General features: G+C 37.7%; 4 protein-coding genes across 6 annotated transcripts in view; 2 read left to right on the forward strand and 2 right to left on the reverse strand.

Moving 5' to 3' along the window:
- Positions 1-5,463, forward strand: part of tmem131 (transmembrane protein 131) — a 51,528-nt gene extending 46,065 nt beyond the window's left edge. For all 3 annotated transcript variants that reach the window (XM_065265016.2, XM_065265017.2, XM_073815146.1), the window contains 7 exons: positions 80-235; positions 428-587; positions 1,004-1,119; positions 1,206-1,290; positions 1,777-1,880; positions 1,966-2,108; positions 4,427-5,463. In XM_065265016.2, coding sequence (XP_065121088.2) covers positions 80-235; positions 428-587; positions 1,004-1,119; positions 1,206-1,290; positions 1,777-1,880; positions 1,966-2,108; positions 4,427-4,687 — 1,025 coding nt within the window. In that variant the 3' untranslated portion in view covers positions 4,688-5,463. The remainder of the gene's footprint in view (positions 1-79; positions 236-427; positions 588-1,003; positions 1,120-1,205; positions 1,291-1,776; positions 1,881-1,965; positions 2,109-4,426) is intronic.
- Positions 5,464-5,562: 99 nt separating this feature from the next.
- LOC135717872 (uncharacterized) lies at positions 5,563-8,156 on the reverse strand. The gene is made up of 6 exons (XM_065240158.2): positions 8,056-8,156; positions 6,775-6,974; positions 6,500-6,685; positions 6,223-6,334; positions 5,995-6,131; positions 5,563-5,919 (listed from the first exon to the last, which is right to left on the reverse strand). The coding sequence occupies exons 2-6, from the start codon at positions 6,955-6,957 to the stop codon at positions 5,563-5,565; spliced, it is 975 nt and encodes a 324-aa protein (XP_065096230.1). The 5' UTR covers positions 6,958-6,974; positions 8,056-8,156.
- Positions 8,157-9,513: 1,357 nt separating this feature from the next.
- On the forward strand, positions 9,514-18,348 carry LOC135746205 (basic immunoglobulin-like variable motif-containing protein). Its single transcript, XM_065264777.2, has 10 exons — positions 9,514-9,649; positions 10,429-10,992; positions 12,529-12,658; positions 12,749-12,844; positions 13,072-13,176; positions 13,266-13,360; positions 13,584-13,716; positions 13,869-13,952; positions 17,045-17,141; positions 17,232-18,348. Exons 2-10 carry the CDS (start codon positions 10,521-10,523, stop codon positions 17,526-17,528), a joined length of 1,509 nt encoding a protein of 502 aa, XP_065120849.2. The 5' UTR covers positions 9,514-9,649; positions 10,429-10,520; the 3' UTR covers positions 17,529-18,348.
- A 202-nt stretch (positions 18,349-18,550) lies between these two features.
- Positions 18,551-20,806, reverse strand: pars2 (prolyl-tRNA synthetase 2, mitochondrial). Its single transcript, XM_065240105.2, has 3 exons — positions 20,673-20,806; positions 19,654-20,239; positions 18,551-19,571 (listed from the first exon to the last, which is right to left on the reverse strand). Exons 2-3 carry the CDS (start codon positions 20,212-20,214, stop codon positions 18,690-18,692), a joined length of 1,443 nt encoding a protein of 480 aa, XP_065096177.1. The 5' UTR covers positions 20,215-20,239; positions 20,673-20,806; the 3' UTR covers positions 18,551-18,689.
- Between the last annotated feature and the right edge of the window lie 63 nt (positions 20,807-20,869).

The raw sequence follows: 20,869 nt of genomic DNA on the forward strand, positions 1-20,869 counted from the left end.
GGTGAAGTAATTCTAGTAAATACATGGTAGTTTACCGAAATTACTGTGTGAAAGAGGCCATTTACTTTGTCTGTCCTAGTGGCCTGTGGAAAGATGGGGGACGAGCGGCCATCTCCGCTTGGAAAGTTTCAGTCCAACGGCTCCATGCAGGAGTTGGGCCATAGCAGTGGATCTGAAGGGGAGAAAGAGTCCCCTCCACCAGAATGGGACGTTCCCATCAACAAATCAGATAACCGTAAGTAGTAAACCTATGGTTAAAATAAACAGGGCCCTGTTTTGGATATACAGATTTTAAAGTTAGCAGATTTTATTTTTGTCCTGTAAAATCACTTCCGTTTATTGATGCGTGTTTAAATACATGGTATGTTTAGTTATGGTTTCCATTTCTGTCTCAAGATCTGAGTATTTGTTCAATTGTTTTTATCAGATGCAGACAGTCTTCAGCAGATATCTATGCAGACCATGCATGCAGACCAATTTTTGAAAGGACCCAGTTCGGTTATCTCCAGAACCTGTTCGCCACCCCCAACCTCCCCAAATCTGGTGCCTCGTGGAAATGCCTACAGCAGCATCCTCCACACCAACAGGTAAAATGGACACACATGCTCAACCCATATCTGGATGTGAACGACCAAAAGCAGTATAGTTTATAACAAGAAACTTTAATGCCATTATTATTTGTAATGGGGGAAAAGCATTGCTCAGGGGTGCATTTCCCAAAAGCATTGTTGCCAACAAAGTTAGCAACTTTGTTGGTTGCAATGCAATTTCCCACTGTCAACCAACTAAGTTGCTAACAGGTTAGCAATGTTGCTTTTGGGAAACGCACCCCAGTATAGCTGCTCTATTGGTCTTCCACCATTTAAGTAGATTTGACTGCAGATTGGGATGGCTCTACTTAAAGGGACTTTGGATGGACCAAAGCATTTTGTGCGGTTATCCAGATGTTTATGAAATAAAATAAATCCATCAGTTAAGTTACTTCTCTTGTGTATTTTTATAGCGAAGTTACTTTAAAGAAGGCCCCAGGGAACAAACTCACCAAATCAGCCTCTTTACCCGGACAAAATGGAAATCCTACTTTTGCAGCTGTAGCTGCTGGCTATGACAAAAGTCCTGGTGAGTTCATATGTCAGATGGCTGGAAATAGAAAGCTTCAAAGTTGTGGTGCAGGATGAAGTCATCATGTGCTTTTGTTTTCACAGGTGGCAGTGGCTCATGTAAACCTGATAGTCTGGGAAAGATGACATTGGCTCACATGACATCGGTTGAGAGTGATGGATCTGATAGGTGAGTTATTTCAGTCTTAAGGGGGGACATATCATTGAAATTTTACTTTTTCCATGTTTAAGTGCTATAATTGGGTCCCCAATGCTTCTATCAGCCTAGAAAATGTGAAAAAGAACAGCCCAGTGTATTTGTTTTGGCAAACCATTCTCAGAATAGATCATTGAAATTTGGCTCCCCTTGTGATGTCAGAAGGGGATAATACCGCCCTTAATCTGCACTATCCAACCACTGCACTGCCATTTACTGCAGAGATCAGCTCATTTGCATTTTAAAGACACACCCAAAAATATTTTTAAACGCCTACAAAGTGGCAATTTTAACATGCTATAATAAATTATCTATATGGTATTTTGAGCTAGAACTTCACATATGTACTCCAACTATTTATTCAACATCTCAAAAAAGTCTTGGAAATGTCCCCTTTGATCTTCTTAATCTTTTTGTTTAACTAAAAGACACCCATGATGCTATTTTGCTTCTTTTTAGCTCGGGACTGTGGAGCCCAATAGACAGCGCAAACAGTCCCGGTTTCAGTCAAGTTAACGCTTTCTCTGCTTTTGGACCCAACAACCCGCTTAACCTGTCTGGAGGTATGCAGCCACAAACCCACTCAAAAACAAAATGTTTTTTATTTATATCTTAAGTGTCTAATAGCATCTTTCTTCTCTGTTTTAGTGTTCAGAGGTATGACTGTTCCTAAAAGTTCTGAGCCCCAGCAAACCTGGCCTGACTACACTCCAGTGTCACCGTCCATTTGGGATACCGAGCCCAGTAGTTCCTGGGTAACCAGCACTGGATCCCCAGCAACTCCAACAACCGTAAGACATCTCATTTCGATATTTGCATAGAAAATAGAGAGAATCATATTGGTAAAGAGTTTTAAGCTTTCAAACTTGTTTGTCTCATCCCATCATTCACATTTGGTCCCAAGTGAAAAATTCAAGTTCATAAAGCAAAAGGAAAGTATAGGGACACCTTTTTCAAAGTGAATTAGGATATTTAATTTAAAGGAATAGTCTACTCATTTTCAATATTAAAATATGTTATTACCTTAACTAAGAAGAGTTGATACATCCCTCTATCATCTTAGTGCGTGCACGTAAGTGCTGGAGCGCGCTGCTACACTTCGATAGCATTTAGCTTAGCCCCATTCATTCAATGGTATCAAACAGAGATAAAGTTAGAAGTGACCAAACACATCAACGTTTTTCCTATTTAAGACGAGTAGTTATACGAGCAAGTTTGGTGGTACAAAATAAAACGTAGCGCTTTTCTAAGCGGATTTAAAAGAGGAACTATATTGTATGGCGTAATAGCACTTTTGGGAGTACTTCAACTCGCCTGAAAAATCCACTCCAAAAGTGCTGTTCCGCCATACAATATAGTTCCTCTTTTAAATCCGCTTAGAAAAGCGCTACGTTTTATTTTGTACCACCAAACTTGCTCGTATAACTACTCATCTTAAATAGGAAAAACGTTGATGTGTTTGGTCACTTCTAACTTTATCTCTGTTTGGTACCATTGAATGAATGGGGCTAAGCTAAATGCTATCGAAGTGTAGCAGCACGCTCCAGCACTTAAGTGCACGCACTAAGATGATAGAGGGATGTATCAACTCTTCTTAGTTAAGGTAATAACATATTTTAATATTGAAAATGAGTAGACTATTCCTTTAAAAGGATAGTTTACCCAAAAATAAAAATTCTGTTATCATTTTCTCACTCCAATTTTTTTTGTTCTGCTCACCATGAAGGAAGATATTTTGAGGAATGTTTGTAACCAAACTGATCATGAGCCCCATTCACTTCCATAGTATGAAAAAGAATACTATGGAAGTGAATTGGGCTCATGAACGGTTTGTTTACAAACATTCCTCAAAATATCTTCCTTCCTACCTATATACCAGCTGTGTATGTAGATAAAAAAATACACCACTGATAATATAGTTCTGTGGGCCAGTTACAAAAAAGGTTTCGAGACCGATTTCTGCTTTCTCTGACTTGTCTTGGACTTGTTCCTTCAAAGACTCGGTCTTGACTCGGTCTCGGACCACAGTGGGAGGAGAAGGACTCATAATTTCGACTTGGTCTTGACTCGGCATAGGCGGTCTTGTCCCCATCACTAGTTTGGCAAGATGAGAAATGCAAACGTTTTAAAAGCTTGCATCAGGGTTATTTCAATGCACATACTGTATTTATGTCGATTTTATGCAATACAAAATTACATTTGCACCATTTCTATGAAAGTTAAGACTGAATGAACCTGAAAATGTCAAATGGTGTAACCGCCAATTGCACCAAAGAATGAGAAATATTAAATATTTTATCCACCTTGATGACATGTAAGCGTAATCATAAAAAAAAAATCATTTTAAAATATCATTGTATTAGTTATTTCTAAATGTAAATTTAAATTTGTTTGTGTGATATTTGTCCCGACATATGCTGAAAACAGCTCTATTTTCTAAATAATCTTTGACAAATTATGTAAAAATGTATGCAAAAAAAATTATATTACACTAAACTAGATGATTATATTTTATTCCACATTTTTTATGAATATATTTATATTTTCATTTAAAAAAAATACTAGTTACACCAATTGACACAGACCGGTTACACCACATTGACATTTTTGCAATTTCCCCCCAAATATTCTTTTAAAATTAAATAAAACCAGAAATTTTAGACTTGGTTCTTTAAAAAGAAAATGTATGCAAATAATCTGCACATTTATTTTGAAATTTTAACCCTTTTACATTTAATTGAACCTTACAGAAACAATATAATTAGCATCACGTCATTGGCCCATTATTATATTGCATTTCTGTCAAGAGATCATTACATTGCACCTTTAAGGCATTGATTTTTGTCACTGAAATACATTAAAGGGAAAGTGAGCATTTCTTACCAAAATGGCACCAGACCTGAGGAGCTATCTTAAAGTCTTAATAACAACTCAATAAAGGAACTTTTTTTGGTGGATTTTTTGATACAAGTACTCAGCAGTGTCTCCTCCTGTCCGGTTTGGTTCATGAAAGATGTATAGTTTCTTTACTTTTTCTTAAATAGCAGGATTATGAATTATATATTATGTTCTGCCAGAAAGTGACATTTTTTTCTTTTTTTCTTTTTAGTCCATTTTGGGGAATGCGCGCAGTCCCTGGTCATTCAGCAGCTCCATCTGGTCCACTGGCAATGACTCCACCCTCAACCCCTTCAACCCTCCCACTCCCACCACTCTCCCTGACTTGGTCAGCCACACCGCACGGCCCACACCTGCCCCCAGTGACATGGGCCGCACCTATAACCCCTGGAGCATGCCGTGGTCTTCGGCACTAAATCGCTGGAACTCAGAGCCCTGGCCTAACAGCCCTGACAACAACAACGGCAACTGAGACAGACATGCCCCATTGAGCAACAGAAAATGCAGTGGTTTCTAATATTATTTTATTTTCCTTTGTAAAACTGTACTTTGTTGTACATCAAGATAATTTTAATTATAAAAATTGGAAAAAAATGTACACTGAAAATCCAGTGTTGCATTACCAAGTCCCCTTTAAGTATATTTCTTTTGGTGGGATATCCTAAAAATGCCTTAAGTTAAATTTTAACTGACGTAATGAATGAAATATCAAAGACATTGGCCGAACGCAATCCTATTGCCCTTGTAGGGATGTTTTTTTTCTGATTTTAGAGATTCCCTGTTTTGAGTAATACTGCATTTAAAATTCAGGTATATGGCCCAGTATTCATGTATGATTTAAGATGCAGTGTTACTCAGCCTGAAAAAAAATTTGAAAGCACTTTGTTGTAAAACCCTGCTCATACAGAGCTATTATTTTGCCTTGGGGATTTCATTCATTTTAGCGCATTTTCGGACCGCACTTGTTGGTTGATTTGAACATTTGGAAAGATTAAGTGGTTGGCAAGATTTGTTTATTAGGGCAGTAAAGTCTTACCCCTCTAAGTCAAGACCAGATTGTAAATGACTTATGATTTTATTTAGTTTTAATTGGCCACCGCTTAAAGTGAAAAGCTTTATTTGCTAAAATTGACTTTTAATTTGAGGGAGCTCAAAGAAAATGAAATATGTTCTTCTGTGCATCATTCATTTGTCCCTTCGAGAGTGAAAGATGGTCACATTGGTTGAAATAAACATATCAGGCTGGAACATTGACTTGTTTTATTTCTCAACACGGTGAACAGAATTTGGGATACCAAATACAACCTTAAGTCCCACAGATATTATTCATAGATTTTCCACATCTTTCTATGCTAACTGTAAAGATTTTTTAAGCATCAAGCCAAACTTTAGGTGGTCACATTTCGTCATCAAAAAAACACGATGGCTCTTGTTCAATGTATTTGATGGATCCAAAATCAGCATGCCTCGTGCCAGTTCGCCTTGCCTCTCCACACGTACAGCACTTTCAAAACTCTCTGTAATCACACTGCTGTCTACACAAGCCGCAACAGCATAAGCATCATAGGGCACAAACCCTTTCCCAAAAAAGACATCTTTTTTGTTGATGCCAAAGTCTCTAGAGAAGGCCCAGCACTTCGAGGTTATCTTCTTCATGAATCGAGCAGCTGATGTATCCTGATTCACCAGCTCATCAAAAAACTCCTAGCAAAAAAATTATGCAATGTTTACTTTAAAAAATAAATAAAACTATGTCCTAATCATGAGGTTGGTTCTTACCCAAGATAATTTGCTTTTGCAAGTAAACTCCCAGGTTGCAATGTGTGTTTTGCAGGTATATTCCTCCAAAACTACGTATGCTGATTCTGCATCCATTCCAAAATTAAATTCTGCCCCTGGTGTCACATTTCCCTTGCCTGTGAAATAAACAGTAGTCACTATAGGGAGCTGACGCCCTGATTTTTCTACAGTAGCTACTTGGTGCTGGCTTCCGTAAAGGGTCCTTACCTTCCATATTACCACCCATAATGTACAGATCCTTCAGTTTTTGAGGCAGACCGGGATCTAATCTTACAGCCAAAGCCAAGTTAGTCAACGGACCAAGAGCTATGAGGGACACCTGTGTGCAATTAACACAAACTGGTCTGTGCATTTTTAATAATTCAACCACAAGATGGCATCACAACATTCTGCAAATGAAAGTTGGCATTCGTTCCATACTTTTGCAGACATTTAAGCAAATTTTGATTCTTGTTTTTGGCTCAAATAGCTTATTTTTTTTTACCTCTCCCTGGTTTTCATTTATCAGTCTTATTATGGCCTGAACAGCTTGCTCATTTTGTATCTGCTCCTTCCAAATCTCTGAATCTCTGTTCTCCAAAACATCTCCCAGCCCATCTGTGCCAAAGTGATCTTTTAAAGACTTCACAGCTCCAACTAAAGGCCCAGCAGACCCTTTGAAGACTGGAATCTGAGGATAAATAATACTTTGTGGTTCAACCTTGGTGCAGAAGTAAATTCTGAATATATATTCGATCATTTAGTTGGTACTGGACTGACCTGCGATTGTCCACAGACTGACAGTACCCGCAGCACGTTTTGACATACGTTATCCACATCAGCATTCCCGAAACAGCAGGTGATACCCAATATCTTCACGTTGGGAGCTGCGAGGGCAACTATAATAGCCAGAGCATCGTCTATTCCACAGTCTGTGTCGATTATCATCAGCTTTTGAGCCATGCTGGTTAGATAAAGCCCTTGTAAAGGTATCAGTATAGTTTAAATCAGAAATATTACAATTATATCTAAAGGTAAATTTTAACTTCACTGAAAAAAATATTTATTCAATTTTTTTATGTAAGTGGTTGCAATAAATGTATTTAGCTATATGTAAACAATTTTTTTTTTAGAAAAACAAAACAAAAAACTTTAACCTTAAAAATCTCTAACCTTAAAAAAAATGTGTAAATTGAATGAATAATTTTTTTAGTTTTCCTGCTAGATTATGTCTCCTCCCCACTGTTTTTCAGCAACTCACCTGTATAGCATCACAAATATCAGCAGTGGTATAGTTTTTACTATAGTATATTGTAGTATTTAAACCTTGCCCATAATGGCTTGTGCTTAAATGTGCCCTATGACCTGTTATTCATCTACATACTCAATTGAGGGCTGTACAACGTGCTATGTTCACTGTCCATCCAAATTTTATGAAGGTAAAGGGTTGAGATGATAGAGAAGGAAACTGGTTTTGAACTATTTTTTTGTTTGTTTCAAATCTTTAATTAATTTTCATGTGCCCGTATTTCTCTTTCATCTGTGCAACATGGTTAGCAAGTAGTCACAATGAAATTAGCCTTTTTTTAAACTGACTTGTGTCTACAATATAGAACTTGGGTGAAGTACAACCAGCATCAAACTAATATGAATAACCTTTAATTAAATAATAGCCTATTAAATAGCCTAGATTAATTGCGATTAATTGCGATTAATGGCGATTGCATACAAAATAAAAGTTTTTGTTTGCATAATTAATGTGTGCACTGTGTAATTTCTTTTGTGTTTATACACCATACACACTCACTCAAATACAGTATATATTATGCAAACACAACTTTTATTTTGCATGCGATTAATCCTGATAAATTGACAGCATAAGGTTAAATTCATAGGCTAAAAATGTAAGCTTTTCCCAAGCTTTTGTGGGAATACTTGTGGTATCATTAAACATAAGTCTTAATGTAATTATGAGTTTAGGAGCAACAAAGTTTAATTTTACAATATTAAAGATAGCAAGGTTACATCTACAGATCAACTTTTACGTATTGCTTTACTTACCCCGTCTATGCTGCTGTTATTTCACTGACAGGCAGCTCGATTCATTTTCAACAACAATCCTGCAGAATGTCTATGAGGCTGTAGTTTGGACCAAAGTCCCAAGTTCGCAGTTTTAGTACCTTTGTTCTTTTGCGACAGAGAACTCATTTTTGACTAATTTAGTAATGCATTTCAGTTAACTGTTAATTGTAAATCATTGTACATTATCAGTAGAAATGCCATATGCATAATTATGGGTTTGAATATTTTCGTTTCTTACATTCTTTTTTTATTTATTTATCCACTAAATAACTTCTATAAATGATTAAAAGACAATTAATTTCACACTTCATCAGTATGATAATCCACATAATTTTACTGCCTAGATCTCCCTGTAATGATATAACTCAGTTAAAGTATAATGTGTGAATAAATCATGGTTGATGATTTAATCCAATGATTCAACAAAATTCAGAGTACAGTTTAACACACATTGAATGATTACTGAAAATACATCACATGCTACATTAATGTCATTTACAAAAAAATAAATAAACATCTTGCTACAGTGCTTAAACTGAAATGAGATATTATACTAGTATAAAGACACAATAGAGAATGTTGAAATTACTTTCTTTTAATGTCCATGACAGAATGCTTTTGATGTTTTATGGTGCATTTTTTGAAAGTGTCACGAAATTCAGTTTAACTTGGTATAGTAAAGAGGTACATATAAAAAATATGTAAAAATAATGTAAATTAATAGAAAAAAGTACATATTACATTACATACTACTTTATAAAACATCTTAAACCAACCTGCTTGACTGGTTTTATGTACAAAGATGGTCTAGCAGGCTGGTTAGGGCAGAAAGACCACCAGACCCACCATCTAAAGTAATCAATATAAAAGTGAAATATTTTGCAGATATGTGGTTAATTTTTGTAATATTCCTGTACACCTTTAACGTATTATCAGGACCATTAAATGTGTATAACAATCCATTAAAAAAAAAAGATCAGTGTATTGGTATTTTAAAAATTCTGTGAAATACTTTTAATATACAGGTACAGCAATGCCTCTCGTTTGATGCTACTTATTACCACGCAACCACGCTCCACTCAATAATTACCAACAGAGGGGTTGTCTAAAAAATATTTACCATTTTTACTTCATTTACCTGCCAAGACATCCAATTTTCCGTTAGCATTTCTAAACATGTGTATTACGGTTATGTTCAAACGTTATATTATACCGTTCTGGTGTGATTTTTAGAGAAACCTCAAATTTTATTTCAAATAACACCCCTCTTTCCAGGTTGGTAGAGCCTACGGAAACACAAGAGGTGTGTTCGACATTATGCGGCGCCGCAAGAAACGACAACCAGATGACGTCAAAGTTCCGCGAGAGCGATATAAAAGCAAACTCCTCGTATGATTTCGCGAATCGCTCTCGCGGTACTTTGACGTTATTCGGCTGTCGATTCTTACGGCGCCGAATAGAGTCGAACAAGCCTACAGTTATGCACAGACAGTAGGCAGTCAAACAGAGAGGACCGTGAGGACGTACATAGCCCTTTAAATAAATACTGTACGTTATGCTCGCATAACTGACGGTAGGTGGAAAATGCTTACTTATCTAATTTGAGTAAAAACCAAATACATAACGACGCTTATGTAATGGGTGGATACCGCTACTGTTTCTGAGCTATAATGTTTGTGTTTGTGAGAGATTTCCTATGGTCAAATTAAGATAGCGCCGGTTTAGCCTGTGTTTTATTCTTGAAATAAAACCTTACCTTTCCATTGTCGTCGATAAAAATGACTTAAATGCTGTTGTCTACAAATCTCATATAGCTGCTAAATTCAGTCATGTGTGGTAACGTTACCATTAAATCCATGAAACGTCTATTATTGAAATCTATAGCCGGTGTTAGCTACAGTATGGATGGCCCGTCAGTTTCATCCAATATCTCACAGCAGGGAAGATGACAATATCAAGCCATTTGGCCTAGTTTAGGACTTTACAGTAGAACGACTAATACTCATGGTGATGGAGTCAACAGTCCACGCCAGGTTGCAAAAATCAAGCATACTTTATTATTATTTAGTGGTGTTGTGTTCATGAATTGAATTGTATGCTTGTCATCTGTTGAAGCACGTTTAAGTTGCGATGGATAAGAGCATCTAACAAATACCTTAAATGTAATATTATAAGATCGAATCTAATATTAAAATCTTATATTTGATTTTTTTTTAAATAATGTGTTCCTTTAGCACAATTGGTAGAGATATACTTGTCTGTGTATCTTTTGTGTCCTCTCTACATTATGTCTTGTTAAATTGAAATTTCTTCATTGTATCTGTTGTGTTTTAATTGTTTTCTTAATTATAGTCAGTGGGAGAGATCTCCTCTTGGAACAAACCGTCACAGCTGGACAAACACTTGAGTTTATTCTCTTAACCATCATCCCAGTTCCCCGTTCAATGCCTAACACTGTGGAAAGTGAAGGCGCCAAGGTATCTGCTAGTAGTGATCAGGAGGCCCCATCACGGGCCCCGGGCAGAGAGGATGAACGTGAACGCAGCTTCCTTAGCACTTTGACACGTGACGCGCTGAGGGCTCGACGGGCATCTAGCGCAGAGCTTCAGCTTCCATGGACCTGCCCTGTAACACATTCCCGGGAGAAGTTTTACACCGTATGCTCTGACTATGCGCTGCTCAATCGAGCCCGACCCATCGTCACATCTGAAGATGTGCCGAATGACAATCCAGAAAGCGGGACACCGTTAGTCAAGCCCAACACTGCTTCCTCCTCCCAGGGTCACTCTGGGGGATTAAGCATGTCATTAGATGGGAACTGTGATATGGAAGTGACATCCAGCAACAAGCCTGTGCTGGCATGGGAGATTGACACCTCGGATTTTGATGCGGTTCTAACCCGAAAATCCAAAATGAGTATGTGTCTTCATATTAAAGCTAATATATACATATTATTTACAGATCACCCTAAAGAAAGCATTGGATATATGAAATTATACAATTTAAATTAGTTTAGATTAATTAAAAAATAAAATAATAGATTTAAATACAAGCTACGATAGTTGCCACAGGACAACACTTTATTGGCTGAGACAACGTAGTGACAAAACGTGTTTTATAGAACAGTTTGTCTGTTTACAGCTACTGTAAAAACTTGCAAAACGGCGCAAAATGGTGAATTCCATGTATGGGGAGACGTGGTATGTAGATAAAAACATCTCACTCATTCTTAGGTGATGAAAACAATACAGTTCATTGTAAGGTCTTTAAACACTACATTTGATTATATTATATTGCATTTCTGTCAAGAGATCCTTCTAAAAGTTACACAATGCACCTTTAAATCGACAAGCTGGTGACCTTGTAAAATATGCCCGAAAAATGAGATTATACCATCTGCTGTAGTTTATGTAACATCACTGTGATGGCCTCATTGACACTGGTGACTGTGTATGTCTCCAACTAATTTGAGGAAGGCACAGTTTTCGATTAGCTCTGTGCTAAATTAGTCACAGATTCAAGCTTATTGGAATTGGAACAAGACAAAGTGCAGGGACAAATTTAGTACAATCATCTCTACTTAAATACTTAACAATGACCTTTAGCCATAGGCAAACACCAACAATTATACATTGTTTTGCATATTTAAAAAGCTTTTCTCAAATTAAAATGAAAAGCATCGCTTAATTTTTTGTATATAAATATTAAAGGGGGCATTTCACAATACTTTTTTAAGACAAATAAATCCTTGGTGTCCCCAGAGAGCATATGTAAAGTTTTAGCTCAAAATACCATATTAATAATTTATTGTATCAAGTTAAAATTGACACTTTGAAGGTGGGAGCAATAATGTGTCATTTTTGAGTGTGTCCTTTTAAATGCAAATGAGTTGATCTCTGCACTAAATGGCAGTGCAGTGGTTGGATAGTGCAGATTAAGGGGCGGTATTATCTCCTTCTGACATCACAAGAGGAGCCAAATTTCAATGACTCATTTTTTCACTTGCTTGCAGAGAATGAGTTACTGGGTTGATCTTTTTCATATTTTCTAGGTTCATAGAAGCACTGGGGACCCAGTTTTAGCACTTTAACATGGAAAAAGTCTAATTTTCATGATATGTCCCCTTTTAAAGGTGCAGTCAGGGAGTTTTAGCGGCATCTATTGTAGGGCTGGGCGATAAAATGATATTGTTATGTACCGTCGATACACCTTTAACGATAACGGTCGGGGGGGGGGCATTCGATATGACACCTGTTAATGGATTGCTAAAACTGCATTGGACTTCATTACATCACCGTTCCTAGATCTTAAACAGCCTATTTTATGCCCTGATGAAGAAGCGTGCCATCAGTGTGCCAAGCGTGCCATCACCACCGGCAAATGCTTACTATAATATTTATAATAATTTTAAAGGTTCAAAATGTAATTTAACCCAGTATGTTGTTTCCTCAGGTAATTTAAAGAAATCAAACTCCAAGAAAATGAAATCATCAGACAGGCAAAGCAGAAACCTTCAAGATCTGCCACCACAAGCTTCTCTGGAGGACATCAAACAGAGAAAAGTCTTGGACCTCCGTAGATGGTATAAGTGCATTCATTCAAATGATTAAATAAATAAGCTTTGACCGGAGACAACTTACAGTATTATAATTCATTTTGTTTGACTTTCTAGGTACTGCATCAGTCGTCCCCAGTATAAAACATCATGTGGAATCTCTTCACTGGTCTCCTGCTGGAACTTTCTTTACAGTACTTTAGGAGCAGGCAGGTCTGTGTGGTCCTTGCTGAAATGTATCAGCCATTTTGCCACAAACTAGCTTGTTATACATTAAGTACAGATTTTTACAGTAGCTGTTTTTAAATGGAAGAATGAATGTTGCAATGTGTATTTTTAGAAGTGAGTACAGCACATTCATTTGGTCTATTTTAAGAATTGTAGGCAGGTGAAGTCTTTGCAAGAATAATGAAGAGTAACCTCCAGATTTATTTGTTCAGTCTTCCACCTATTTCTCAAGAAGAGGCCCTGCATATACTTGGTTTCCAGCCTCCATTTGAAGACATCAAATTCGGACCATTCACAGGCAATGCCACTTTAATGCGGTAAGATACTGTATTTCTTGCTCTCGGAAGGCTTCTCCATTTCGGTTTTAAAATACATTTAGCCAAAATATATTTATATATTGATGCAGATGGTTCAGACAAATCAACGATAATTTCCGTGTCCGAGGATGCTCGTATATTCTGTACAAACCTCATGGGAAGCACAAGACAGCAGGAGAGACAGGTGTGTGCATTTTAGGTCATTTTCATCAGAACAGAGGCTTCGATAGCATGTTGTTCATTGTCAGTGTGGTCCGTTGAGCACACAACAGCTCAGATATAATGAGAGATCATCAAGTTACCTACAGGTAAATCGCTTGTTCCAGACCTCTTAAGTCAGCCAGTTATTTTGTTACCAAAGTATCATTATTTTGGCATGTTTTATAGCTTGTGTTTCTTTATTGTAGCCGACGGGGCTCTGATGAAGCTGACCCAGGGCCTCAGAGATGAATCCATGGCCTACATTTACCACTGTCAAAATCACTACTTCTGTCCTGTGGGCTATGAAGCTACACCTCTAAAAGCAACCAAAGCATACAGGTAACATACAAACATTTCTGTGTTCATTTACATACTGTAGTAGGTTCTTTTGGCTAAAACAGTTGTTAGAGAAAATAACATAACATATAAGATAAATTGAAAAGTTATAAAAGTGAAGAACTATATTATAATTAAAAATGATTTTTCCACAGAGGAGCACTTGCTCTCAATGAGATGGAACACTGGATTCTGATTGGTGAACCAAGCAGGAAACATCCTGCAATCCACTGTAAAAAGTATGCTAAGTTTTATGCTGAAGGGGTCCTATTATGACCTTTAAAGGATTACTCCACTTTTATAAAAAAAGTGAAACATTTTTAAATATATATTTTTTGGCCATTTTTGCCTTTATTTGATCGTGATTAAGGAGAGGACAGGAAAGGACAGGGAGGGGAGAGGGGTATGGGGTGAGCAAATGAGCCAGGAATTGAACTTGGGCCGCCGAAAGTGTGAAAGCACCACATGTTGGAGCGCTGCCCACTACACCATTGGCTCCGACAAATTGTGATAATTTACTAAGGCCCATGTCATCCAAGATGTGTATGTCTTTCTTTGTTCAGTCAAGAAGAAATAAAGTTTTTTGAGGAAAAAGTTTTTTTGAGGAAGACCTCAACAGTTTCAATGCAACTTTTAAACCACAACTTCACGTCTTTCACTTGCCGTGTGACGCGCCAGCATGACCTTACGTATTACATAATCACGTCTAGTGCTGTGACGGATCGCAGTTGATCCGTGATCCATACGGATCACGACCCACGGTTTGACTGGCATGTGATTTGTAGGGCCCTATAATTTCCGCGATCACGGAATCGCTGAATTGGCAAATTAACACGGAATTTTGTGTTAACACGTAATTTCGCAGAACTTTACATATTTTGAATAAAATTCTGTTTTGTGTGGGAGAAGAACGTATGTTTGGGGGGAAATGCAGACCGGGGGAAGTAAATCTGGGTGACACACCCCCTCCCGTCATTTCAGACCCCCTCCAAAACACTGAAACCATGACGAAGCGGCTCTCCACGACTCTGCTTTAATCAGTGAAAAAAATAAGAAATTTGACGCTAGGCACTTAGTTCCGAGCAGTTCCCACATGACTTTTATGTGACCGGAGAACTGTTATTTTGTAAGTTTTTTCAACATTATGTTAACTGTGAGCGCAAAGATACATGCACTCTCTCATCCACGTCTGTCAAACTGGACCTCTCTCACGTGCACGCGCTCTTGCATCTGTCCGAAGTCCGAACACAAATCCTCATGTATTTGTTCAGTTTTATGCATTTCAAGCGAGCTGAGGCCGCTCTTTTTCGCTCGCACGTGCAAAGAGCTGCGCGCTCGTGCTGTCCTAAGTCAGTTCACTATCCTTTGTATGTTTGTAAAGTTATATGCATTTCAAGCGATTGTGTATAAAATATGGATCGCGTTCCGCTGGACTGATGTGCGCGCGTGTGTGTGTGTATGTGCATGTGTAAATGCATGTTTTACAGTCATTAAGTAATCGTGTTATGCCTTTTTTCCCCAAATCATTTACATTTTAATCATTAACATTAAAGGCACACCCTTTTTATGACTAACATAACAATAAACAGTAAAAAAAATAATTGCCAAAAATTAAAACGGAATTTGCAAAAATGTAAACAGAGAAAACGGAATTTGGGAAAAAATAAAACGGAATTTGGGAAAAAATAAAACGGATTTTATAGGGCCCTAGATTTGCGGATTAATACACAAAATTTAAATAGGAAAAGTTTATCATTTGCACGTGTTTCAAAGGCTTGCAAATGTTAACATTCAAGTTATTTTAAAAAATTTTAACACAAAAATTAGCTAAAGTGAGCAGGTTTCTGGATGCACATTAAACAATGGTTGAACTCATGATGTGTAAACTTTAGAGAGAGAGAGAGTTGCGCTACTGTGTCACATACTGTAGTCCATTAACATACATTTGGCCAATATAGCAATGTGTATGTGTTTGTGTGCGCGTTTAAGTGCACTCAAAAGTGCACACACGGAGTGACGCATTTCAAAAAGCTAGCGAACATAAACTCATTTTGTTATTGACAGGGCACATACAAACAAAATGACCTCCAGAGTATTTTTTTCTAATAAAAGCATTTATGTCTTAAGTGTATGTATAGATTAGAACAGAAACCAGTCATTGGTCATGTGCATTGGTCTGTAAGAAACAGTAACCTCAATTAACCTACTTAAGTCTGTGTCATTTATGTTAATCAAACAACCCAAGACAGAGAGAAGATCACTTCTGTAGCTCTAAAAAAATAATAATTATATTTAATTCATACAGTAAAGACAGTGTTATGATTCATTTGATTCGATTTCTGTACCTAATGCTAATTTTAGACATAACATAATATGCAACTTTGTTCTTTTTTATAAATGTTTGTCATTTCTTTATTTGTTATTAGATTTTTCCCACCCCTTTCTTGCTGATCTGAAAAATGATACTGGAAAACAATAATGTGGTCCAAACCGCGAGTTTTGTGATCCGTCACACCCCTAATTACGTCCAAAGGTCACGCGTTACATATGTGAAAGGCACACTTGTGGGCCATTTTAAACAATAAACTGACTCAAAGACATTAATTTATTTCATTACACATACAATAATGTCGGAACAGTCCTCTTTTTCCAAACTTGTAAACACCAGAGCGGTAGCATACGTTATGCGTGATTATGTAATGCACAAGGTCACACTGGCGCATCACCTTGCTAGTGCAAGAGAAGTACTTTTTCGAAAATGATGATCGTTTTGATAGATAAGACACTTATGCCTCAGTTGGGATCATTTAGAGCCCTTTGACGCTGCAATTTCAAACTGCATTGAAACTGTAAACTGTTGAGGTCCACTAAAGTCACTATACGGAGAAAAATCCTGGAATGTTTTCCTCAAAAAACGTAATTCCTTCTCGACTGAACAAAGAAAGGTTAGTGGTGCAGAGCCAGGTTCGAGTATAAATGCCGGGAAATGCATCGCCCCTTATCATTACTGGGAGCTTCTCGGCTATAAACACTAACAATGTTTAGTTTTACCCTATCAATTAAAGCCCAGTCAGATAATTATGAAATAAATGAGGCATATTGTGATGTTTGAATATATGAAAGAAGCACGTTGAAGAGTTGTTAATGAGAATATTTGCCTTTGAGTTTTGTATTTTAACAAACCTTTTCATGCTTAAAAGTGTAAATCATAATAGGACCCCTTTAAGTTTTTTTTAGTGTTTGGTGTTATTGTTTATTATGACAATGTAATATAAGTAATGTATATTTTAATGTAATGTGTATTTATAAATATGATCTTGTTTTTAAACAGGTGGGCAGATATTGTGACAGATCTGAACACTCAAAACCCTGAATACTTAGACATTCGCCATATAGAGAGAGGCATTCAGTATCGTAGAACCAAGAAGGTAAGTGACTTGGAAATAATGGTAACAGTACTGTAAAAACGTATGGGTATAAGATTAAAACATCTGGGTAACATTCTAATACTGTTATAGGTGGGGGGCAATCTGCATTGCATCATGGCATTCCAGAGAGTAAACTGGCAAAAGTTGGGACCGTGGGCGCTGAATCTGGAAAATTTGAGACATGATCTCCACCATCAGGATCCAGAGAACAGAAGCCATGCACCAACAGATGACACTTTTGAGGAGAGAGCCGTAAAACGTCTGGGCAGGTCCCTTAGCACAGGAAACCAGAAGTTAGACAGTGGTTGGAAGCGTTTGTCGAACACTGCAGAGTATAGGCACAGAGGGTCTCCAGATAGTGACCAAGATGAAGACATAACTGATTAAATCATCATTTAAATTAACCTTTCCGGGCTGTTAGCAAACTTGAAAGGTGATAATTACAGTAGATATGTAATTTTAGCAATGCAATGGTGTTTGAGGGAGTGTAATGTTGCTGGCTTGATTACTGCAAGGAATGGGTTGTATCATCCCTTTATCAAAGCTTTTACCGTAACTTAATGTTGCTTTAAAAGATTTGTTCTAACAATCAGTTAATGTTAGGCCTTAATGTAAACAGATTCCAGGTTTGGTCATGTGATAAGTTAAGATTTATTCTTTTGTATTTTGTTCAAAGGTTTGCCCAATAGCTTTCAAGAAAGAGGTTATGTCACCTCTGATAGGTCAAAATGCTGCTTTGTTAAAAATATTGTAAATAAATGGATCATATAGTGCAAAATTTTACTGCACTGTTAATACCAATGATATTTGATTTTTAGGTATATAGCATTTATTCCATTTCAATGATATGCTATTCATTAAAAATAGATAAGTGGAGTACTGTATGGACACTATGTTAATAATGGAAAATGTATTAAATGTACATCTTGGATGATCTTAAACTGATAGTTCACCCAAAACCAAACCGATCGTGAGCCCAATTAAATTCCTAGTATTCTTTTTTCCCCACAATACTATGGAAGTCAATGGGGCTTATGAACGGTTATTCCTCAAAATATCTTCCTTTGTGGTCACACAGTCCAGTAAGATGAAGCCATCTGTAAATAGTACTGTGAAGGATTAAAGGTGTTTTTGTGAAATGCTGTAAGCTATGACTGCATGATTGTCTTTATGTTATATGCATTGCAAATTGTGTTCTTTGCGTATCCATTTTCAATGTGTAGTCATCACAAATTTCTTGTGAATTATTGTGTTGATAGTTTTGTTTATAAATAAAATATTTATACACCTTCTTACAAATCAGTTGATTATTATGGAGACAATTACACAAAAGCACTCAAACATGCACAACTCAAATGTTCAGGGGTTCCTGGCTGTAACTCTTTTAAAGCTTTATAAAATAAGACATACATCTATGCATATACAACAAGCTTACATTAACAATTAACAGTCAACTTATGAACAAAGTAAGTATTATATTTCTTCCTCCCACATTTGCGAACATCACTTGAACACAGCCTACAGTAAATACATTTCATAGAAACGTTACTAGATGGTTTCAACTCCACTTAAAAGTTCCACCAGCCCATCTTTACTAAGAAACATGGTTTCTCCACTTTGCTGACAGATTACTTCAAACATGGGGAGATCATCCAAAGCTTTCTGCCCTACCACCACCACATACGGATACCCCAGAATCCTAGCATCCTTTAGTCTTTTACCAATGGTCATCTGATTCCTGTCATCCAGGACCACCTCCCCTCTTAGGTTGGCTAGACTGTTGCTCAAGCTTTGAGCCAGATCCTCAGCCATTCTTGTGGCTTCATGTGCCTTGCTTCCCTTTTTGGGTGAAACGACACACACTTGATAAGGAGCAATTAACCCAGGCCAGCGTATAGCCTCCTCAGATGACAGTACCTCTACAGAGGCGGCAAGGATTCGAGTGACGCCCAGTCCGAAACAGCCCATTTCTGCCACCAGAGGCTCATTCAAAGCATTAACAAACAAGGCCTTAAACACTTGTGAATATTTTTTGCCAAGGTAAAAAGTGTGCCCCACTTCAATGCCTCTGGTTTCAGTCAAAGTGCCAGTTTTGCACTGTGAGCATTCAGTCTGTCCCGGTTCCACAGTTTCAACGTTGGCAGAAAAGCCGCAATTTTTACAGACAACCAATCGGTCTTCACCGATGTCTGCTGGTAGCTGAAATTCGTGGGATAGTGTGCCTCCTATGTTGCCGGTGGCAGCCTGAACCTGCACCCACTTCAGGCCCAGTCGGTCGAGCAGGCGTCCGTAGGCACGGCACACAGACTGGTACGTTTCAAGGGCTGCCTCCTCACTTATGTCAAATGAATACATGTCTTTCATGTAAAATTCCCGTCCACGTAAGAGCCCAAACTTTGGCTTCTGTTCGTCACGGAATTTACGTGTTACCTGAAAGACATAAGTTGTTATTTTAGCAATATATTACCATAGCACAAGAATACAACAAAGATAACAAGCAATTTGTTAATACCTGGTACAACAGAAGTGGAAGCTTTTTATAAGATACTGAGCTCTGTGAAGCAAAAAGCTCTGTAACTGCTTCTTCATGAGTCGGCCCAAGACAGTATTCCGCATTGTGCCGATCCTGCAACCTAAACATCTCTTTTCCCATGAGCTCCCACCGTCCACTCGTTTTCCAAAGTTCTGCACTGCACAATGCTGGCATGTCAATTTTCTGCCCACCGATCGCATGCATCTCCTCATCAATAAGTCGGACCAGCTTCTCCATGGATCTCAGGGCTACTGGTAGGTAGTAGAAGCAACCAGGATTGGATGGATGGATCAGTCCCGTCTGCAGCATCAGTCTCTGGCTGCGGCATGTCAAGTCTCCTCCCTCCTGACCTTCCCGGAGGTTGGAAGGCTGGAAGAGACGAGACACAAGTGGTATTGGGATTACTGGTTTGGAAGAAGCACAGACGGGGGGAGAAGTGTGGGTGGCACATATGTGGCTTCTTTTCAATGCTCTGAAGAAAGTCCTTGACAGCAGGGTTGGAAGTTTGTGAACTTTACACTGATGCATCAATATGTCCATGTTTGACAGTTTTGATACTGTTCCTCTGTCAATGAGAGAACAAAGAAGGATCAGTTTACAGAGCTACTGACAAGGAAATATCCATTTACATTTATGCATTTGACAGCCTTTATCCAAAGTGACTTGCATGTACATTACATCCCTACACCCTTCCATAATTTACATACCTTTGTTCATATTCCAAAAACTATACAGAAAGGGACCAAAGTATGCACATTATTATGCATTTGATCTCCTCTAACGTAAATCATGTCAATAACCTTGTAACCTGCATAATAACTGCATATTATTGGCTGCTTAGACAAAATTTGCTCACTCGTGACTTTGCCTTATAAAAATATAAACATTATATAACGTTACATACATGCAACATTATTGCTTAGGAATGTGAGCTGCTATTTAGCTTGTAGCTAACAGTCCTGCTTATTTCCAAGCAAAACGAAATAGGTCAAACTTACCGTGATTTCTTTTTTTACAACCGTCTTTATTCTAAAATTTGCTCAGACGAAACTGAGATCGTTTTTGTGACATTGCTAATTTTTTTCACGCACACATGTCAAACTTCCTTGAATGAGAATGCTCTTCTTCTGATAAACCGGGGCTACTAGTTCTAGTAGTTCACAGCGCCCCCTACTGCTTTGGATGAGAGCGCAAC

Source organism: Paramisgurnus dabryanus, chromosome 7 (genome assembly GCF_030506205.2).
Source record: "Paramisgurnus dabryanus chromosome 7, PD_genome_1.1, whole genome shotgun sequence".
Lineage (NCBI taxonomy): Eukaryota > Metazoa > Chordata > Actinopteri > Cypriniformes > Cobitidae > Paramisgurnus > Paramisgurnus dabryanus.